This window comes from Colobus angolensis, unplaced genomic scaffold, assembly GCF_000951035.1.
Source record: "Colobus angolensis palliatus isolate OR3802 unplaced genomic scaffold, Cang.pa_1.0 Scaffold110, whole genome shotgun sequence".
Lineage (NCBI taxonomy): Eukaryota > Metazoa > Chordata > Mammalia > Primates > Cercopithecidae > Colobus > Colobus angolensis.
The window spans coordinates 2,409,341-2,415,915 of NW_012112031.1; the positions used below are offsets into that span (position 1 = coordinate 2,409,341).

Here is a 6,575-nt window from a genome sequence, read left to right on the forward strand (position 1 = left end):
CAGGGCTTGGGTTGAGGACACAGGAAGCTTGGCAGTGGCTGGGTTTGGTTTATTGTTGGTAGAGAATCATTTTAAGTAGTTTCTGCGGTAACGAATCACAGTGACTGCAAATGGGTCAGAGAGCCCCAGACTGGGGCCCCACCTGTCCGGGTGGGACTCCAGACCAGCCACTTCCTATAATCTGTCACCTGTGCTCAGAGCAGGGCCCCTTATCACCCCAGTCCGCAGCTTTCTGGGCCAAGTGGCTTCGGTTCTGCTTCCCCCATTTCCCCTGCAAAGACCTGGGAAGAAAACACTGAAGGTCCGGAGGAAAGCCGGGGGCCCGGGCCACCTCACCAGACAGCAATAGCAGCAGCAGCACAGGAAGGTGGGGCAGGGCAGGGGAGAAGTCAGGGAGCGTGATGTCCACATCGCACTGATTTCCAAGGACAGGGAGGGGAAGCAGGAGCGGCGCTGGGGCTGGCACTGGGCCAGACAGGTGGTACGTTCCACCAGAGTCTCGCATTTTCTCAGAGTCATCTTACCAAGTCCTAGTGCAGCAGGGTGGCCCCCTGCCCTATGCCCAACTCCCTGGGTGGCCCTTCCCTCCCTTGGCTCAGAGTCTTTGCACCCCCTTCCCCTAGGAGGCCTGGGGGTGGGGGGGGCGGGCCTGGGCCTGGCTGGAATGTGTGGAGCTGGTGGGTGAGAGAGTGGGGGACAGGCCCCCTCCCTGTCCCCACTGGGGGCCTCTGAGTGGCCTCGTCCTCAAGCCAGCTTGAGCGTGCTGACTGGGAAGGAGGGCATGGTGACCATGGTCACAGGGTTGAGCACGGTCTGGCCCACCAGCTGGGGGTGGTGCACCACCTGAGCCCCCACGGCCGGCTTCGCCATGACAGTAGCCGGGGGCCCCAGGCCGGCTGTGCCGTTCACTTGCTGGTGCGAGAGGGTGTGGGCGATGTGGCTCACGGCCACGGGCTGGCTCACGGCCACGGGCTGCGGGTACAAGGGCAGCTGGGAGCCCAAGTGGGCCACGTGGTTGAGGGTGGCAGGGTGCACTGTGATGTGCCCAATGGGGGGTGTGGCAGGCGCCAGCTGCACAGCAGGGCTGGGGGCCGAGGGGGCGATGTGGGCGATGTGCTTGCCTCCTGGCCCCTGCAGAACATGGTTCACAGTCTGGATGACTGAAGCGTGAGTGGTGGCTGTGTGGGCGATGACCGTGGAGCCGCCCCCAGCCGTTGCCACCAGATGGGCCGGAGCTGGCACCAGTGTCTGGGCAGGGGCAGCCGGTGGGGGAGGAGGGGCTGGCAGAGGGGTCTTCTGCTGTGGCTGCTGCTGCTGCACGGGTAGGTGGGCAGGAGACAGGGCCACGGAGTGGGGGTGAGGGTGTGGGTGTGGAGGCAGAGGCGCAGGGGTGGTGCTGGGGGGTGGCAGGGTGGACTTCAGCAGCTCCGGCTGGGGACGATGGCTCAGCTTAGGTGGGCCCAGGCCCGCCCGGTCCTCCTCCATATCCTCGTCTATGTTGTCCTCACCCTCTGTGGGGAACACGGGGCAGGAGCAGGTCAGAAGGGCGGGGGAAGCAAGCGGCTGGCGGCGTAGATGCTCATGGGGGCGTGGGAATGTGAGGGGGCTGGGGCTGGGGCCATCTTTTCTAGTAGGCAAGAGCCTGGCCAGGGAGGCTGGAATTTGACGTGTAACATCTGAGGGCTGTGGGGCCAGCGCGGGGGCTGGGGCTCACCAGAGGCGGTGGAGGTGGAGGCCTGGTCATCCTCGGGCTGGCCCGTCTGCCGCAGCACGCGGTCAATCTCCAGCACGTCCATCCACTGGCTCAGCTCGTGCTTGAGCTCTGCCAGCCGCTGTTGCGTGGCAATCTTCTCCCGCGCCAGCCGCTCCATCTCATGCTCGTATTCCTTCTCCTTCCTTTTCAGGGACTGGGGTACAGAGTACGGGACAGCAGAACACCCTGAGCAGCAGCCTTGGGGCCCAAAGTCCCCACAAACCTCTCCTATCAGCTGGCCCAGAGGCAAGTCTGTGGCAAGCAGGGGACCCAGCCTGACGGGGGCTGCTGGAGACCGCACCTGTCCTGGTCCATGCCCCTGCCCAGGGGGCCCAGCGTGTGTGGGCTCGCTCCACTCCTCCCAGGGAGCGTGGGCTCTTGGGACAGGCCCCACTGGAGCAAGCTCAACCAGGCGTGCGGGTCCTTCCATGTCCTCCACAACTCATCCTCAGGGCTTCTCTGCCTCTGGCCCCATCCCTCCCCCAGCAGCCTATCCACTTTCCACACTTCTGCTCGGTCACTGATGCCACGAGCTACCCTCTACAGAACCCCAGGATCCTCCGCTTCGACCTCCTGGTTCACTTGTCTCCCTGGTAACTTCAGCATCCTTGGAGGATGACCCAATAGGCAGTGACACGACCTCACCCCGTCTCGTCTCCAGGGATCGCCTCCTTCCTGGCTGCTGGTCCGCATCTGCTCCCTGACCTCCTGGACGACTCTCCACTGTGCGCGGCGCTTCTCGACAAGGCTCCACTTACATGCTGCTCCCCATCACCCTGCCCACTGCCCTCGGCTCCCTGCGCTGAACCACCCCCAAGCCTAGGAATGTGCCCCCGTCTACACCTGTACTTGGGCTAAACGGATCCATGAGAAATGGCTCTTGTGTCCCATGACCCAGCTCCCCTCCACACTCAAGGTCTTTCCTGTGCTCCGACCTGACACTCTTTTAAATCCTACTCTTTTAAGTCTCACAGACCTCCCTGCGGGCAGCTTTCGGCCCAGGCACGTCATAACCGCTGTGTCCACCAGCAATGCCAAAACGTGTGTCCTTGCTGCCTTCCGAGTCCCTTTCTTGGCCTGCTCTTGAGCTCCTAGCTTCCCAGGCTTACTGGTCATGTCCAGGTGCAGGGCCCGCGGGCTCTTCACATACACAACTCACCAGCTGGCTTGGGTTTCCTCTCTGAACCCCGTCTGCCTTCATCACATGTGGATTCTCCTCTCCTTACCCCCTAGATCTTATCTGCCCGTGCTCCAAGACCACATCTGAGCCCCTACCTCCCCCACTGTCCTTCTGTATTTCACATCCTCCTGCCTCCAAGACCTTCCGGGCACCGCACCATTTTTTTCCAGGCTGGTTTGCATTTGGGGTAGATTTTTGTTTTATTCCCCTCTCCCACTCTCCCCCAATTTTTTTTTTTTTTTTACTGTTTGTTTTTTTCAGTTTCGCTCTTGTTGTCCAGGCTGGAGTGTAGTGGCATGATCTCGGCTCACCACAACCTCTGCCTCCCAGGTTTAAGCGATTCTCCTGCCTCAGCCTCCCGAGTAGCTGGGATTACAGGCATGCGCCACTACATCTGGCTAATTTTATATTTGTAGTAGAGACAGGGTTTCTCCACGTTGGTCAGGCTGGTCTTGAATTTCCGACCTCAGGTATCTGCCCACCTTGGCCTCCCAAAGTGTTGGGATTACAGGCGTGAGCCACCGCGCCCAACCTACTGGTGTTTTATCTTTGATCCTCCCTCAGCCCTCACCCCTGGTTCTCGTCTTTCTTGATCAACATCTTTTCTTGCCTCTGTCCCCTTCTCTCCCTATGTCTCTCACTCTCCTCCAACCTGGGGGGGCAGTGGTGTGTAGGAGAAGCCACAGGCCTGAGAGTCTATCTGCTCTCCTTCCTGGAGCCCAGAGGCAGGAGAACGGGGTGCAGCCCCCTAGCCCTGAGGAAAAACAGGGTTCTTCCCACTCCACCCCTCCCTCTCTCCCTGCACCAGGACTGGGCCACTTCCGGTGGGCAGTGGGTCCCAGATCGGCTCACACTAAGAACGTAAGAACTGCAAACAAAATTTCTATTAAGTTTTGTGTCTCAGGGAAAAAAAGGGGGGATGAAATGAGAAGAGCCCCATCTGCCTGGGCAGTAAATACGAGGCTGTCAGATAGGACTTCATCAGGAACCAGCTCATACAAAGTCTCTCACATACATATGTTTTGTCTTTCTGTCTCAACACACACTGTCCCTGTCCGAGCTGTGAATGAAGGTGAGCATGGCTGCATAGTCTGTTTAGATCCCAGAGCCCACAGGCGGCCAGGAAAAGCTACGCACAGGGTGCTTACTCGACCCCGGGGAAGGATCTGGAAGGGTGCTGTCCCGACTCCTGGTGACCATGTTCCTTTCCACCTCTGTCCTGTCTCTTCCCTGAATCACAGGGAGAATGACAGTAACCCATTAGACCCAGGTTTCCCTGCTTTCATCCCCTAGGGCGGGGGTCCCCAAACCCCAGGTACTGGTCTGTGGCCTGTCAGGAACAGGGCTGCACGCAGGTGAGCGGCGATGGCACAGGACCACCTGAGCGCAGCCACCTGTCATATCAGTGGGACATTCGATTCTCACAGAGGCAGGAGTCCTCCCGTGAACTGTGCACCCCAGGAGTCTAGGTTTCCTGTGCTCCTTAGGAGAGTCTGACTAATGCCTGATGGGAGGTAGAACACTTCCATCCCAAACCCAGCCCCGCCCTCCCTCTCCATGGAAAAATGGTCTTCCAGGAAACGACTCCCTGTTGCCAAAAAGGCTGGGAATCGCTGTGCTAGGAGCACTTTCGCTGTTCTGTAGCAGCTTTTCCTGACCAGGCCTGGCAAAGTCTCCAACCCCACCCACCAGTGAAGCCAGCTTCCCACACCCTCCTGCACAGATTTCTGCCCTCACCAGTGACAGGTGTCTCTAACCATTAGGGCCTGCAACACGTAACCCAGGTAGAGCCCTGCTCTGTACTGGCCTGAAACCTGGCAGCTCGACACTTCTGTTGCCAGTCCCAGGCCACACACAGCCCGCTCTGTCATTCTGGCCTTAACAGTTTCTCTCCATTTTCTGCTAGGAAGACAGTAGGAAACTCCCTTGCCCCTACACACACACACCTGTGTGGCTCTTCTTTTTTTGGAGACAGAGTGCCGCTCTGTCACACAGGCTGGAGTGCAGTGCTGTGATCTTGGCTCATTGCAACCTCTCCCTCCCGGGTTCTGCGATTCTCCTGCCTCAGCCTCCCTAGTAGCTGGGATTACAGGCATGTGCCACCAGGCAGGACTAATTTTTGTATTTTTAGTAGAGACAGGGTTTTGCCATGTTAGCCAGGATGGTCTCGAATTCCTGACCTCAGGTGATCCGCCCCGCCTCGGCCTCCCAAAGTGCTAGGATTATAGGCGTGAGCCATCCTGCCCAGCCTGCGTGTAGCTTTTCACCTGGCTCTGAGGCTGTATCAAGGGGCCCTAGGTGAGTCAGCTCTCACTTGAACCTGGCTGCTGGGGGCTGGAAGCAGCAGTCCTGAACTCAACCCACCTGTGGGCAGGATATAGTTACAGGCCAGGGAGTGACATGGATCAAAAGCTTCCTCTTCTCACCTAGTCCAGTTCTTCACAGGCCTAGAGGCCCCTGCAAGATTTCCCCAGGGTCTAACTTTAACCCACATTGCTTCATTCTAAACCCATTTCCTTTCTGTGCCTACCTGGATGCACAGTTTGGTACCTATTTTTCTTGTCTCTGTCCACTTTTCTGTGGCTGTCTTCAAATCTTTGACCGCCTCTAAGCCACTCTGGATTCGGGCTGGGGACCACTGCCTTCTTCCCACAGCTTCCTGCTCTCAGCATACAAACAAAGCCCCCCGTCTTCACAGCCGCACTGGTCTCTCCAGGACCAACTCTTGACTCTGCCCATCTCTGAGTGACAACCCTCCTGACCATGTTCGTGTTTGTTCTTAGAGACGGAGGTCTCACACTCTGTGGCCCAGGCTGTCCTCGAACTCTCTAGGCTCAAGCGCTCTTACTGCCTGGGCCTCCCAAGTAGCGTAGCTGGGACTCAGGTGCGAGCCACCGTGCCTGGCTTGTTTCCAAAAAGCATCCTGTTCCCTCCTGCTGGGCTGCACCTGGGCTCCTGGACGCCACTTTGCTCCGTCCCACCCAGACTTATCCTGCAGCTCTCAATGTCCTTTCCTCGGAAACAACCATCCTCCCTCCTCAGAACAGTTCCGGTCGCCCGGTTCCTATTATGCCCATACGGCCGTCTTCTGTAGAGTGACCTGTTCATCATATGCCACAAGACCCAGCCTGGGAGAGCGCAGACCCAGGCTTTTTTACTCGCTCGCCACCCATTGCCCAGAAGCAGAGACTTCGCTAAAAGCATCTCAATGAATAAATGGTTTGTAGACAGGCCTTTGAGTTTCCTGCTTCTGTGACCAGCAGCAGAATGGGTGTCCTTTCTGGACAACCTGGGGCCCACCCCGGCTCCTACTTCAACGGGCCCAGCAACTCAAGAGCTTCCTTCTGCGGCTGCCGCTGAGTCTCCTTCCGATTCATTTCCAAACCCACACGTTACGCAAGGCGCCCTCTGCAAGTAGTATCTGCAAAGAGGAACTCGCCATGCCGTCCTTCCTATTTCTCAAAAATAATAGCTACATGAATGTCGGGATTGCCGCGAAGTGTCTGCATGAACACCCTCAGCCAGCCCTGCGACTAAACTACAACCAAGCCCACGTTCTGCAAAACCATTCCAGAAATAAGCCACCGGCCTGTCGCGGCCTCCGGGGCCCTCTCCCGCTCGGCGCCCCGAGGCCCCACCCCG

The 6,575-nt window shown here is 58.3% G+C and overlaps 1 protein-coding gene across 1 annotated transcript in view; it reads right to left on the reverse strand.

Annotated features, from left to right (window-relative positions):
• Positions 1 to 580: 580 nt before the first annotated feature.
• MNT (MAX network transcriptional repressor) overlaps positions 581 to 6,575 on the reverse strand; it is a 12,572-nt gene continuing 6,577 nt past the window's right edge. Inside the window, exons 5-7 of the mRNA XM_011956365.1 lie at positions 4,082 to 4,163; positions 1,715 to 2,176; positions 581 to 1,511 (exon numbers count right to left, since the gene is read on the reverse strand). Coding sequence (XP_011811755.1) covers positions 745 to 1,511; positions 1,715 to 2,176; positions 4,082 to 4,163 — 1,311 coding nt within the window. The 3' untranslated portion in view covers positions 581 to 744. The remainder of the gene's footprint in view (positions 1,512 to 1,714; positions 2,177 to 4,081; positions 4,164 to 6,575) is intronic.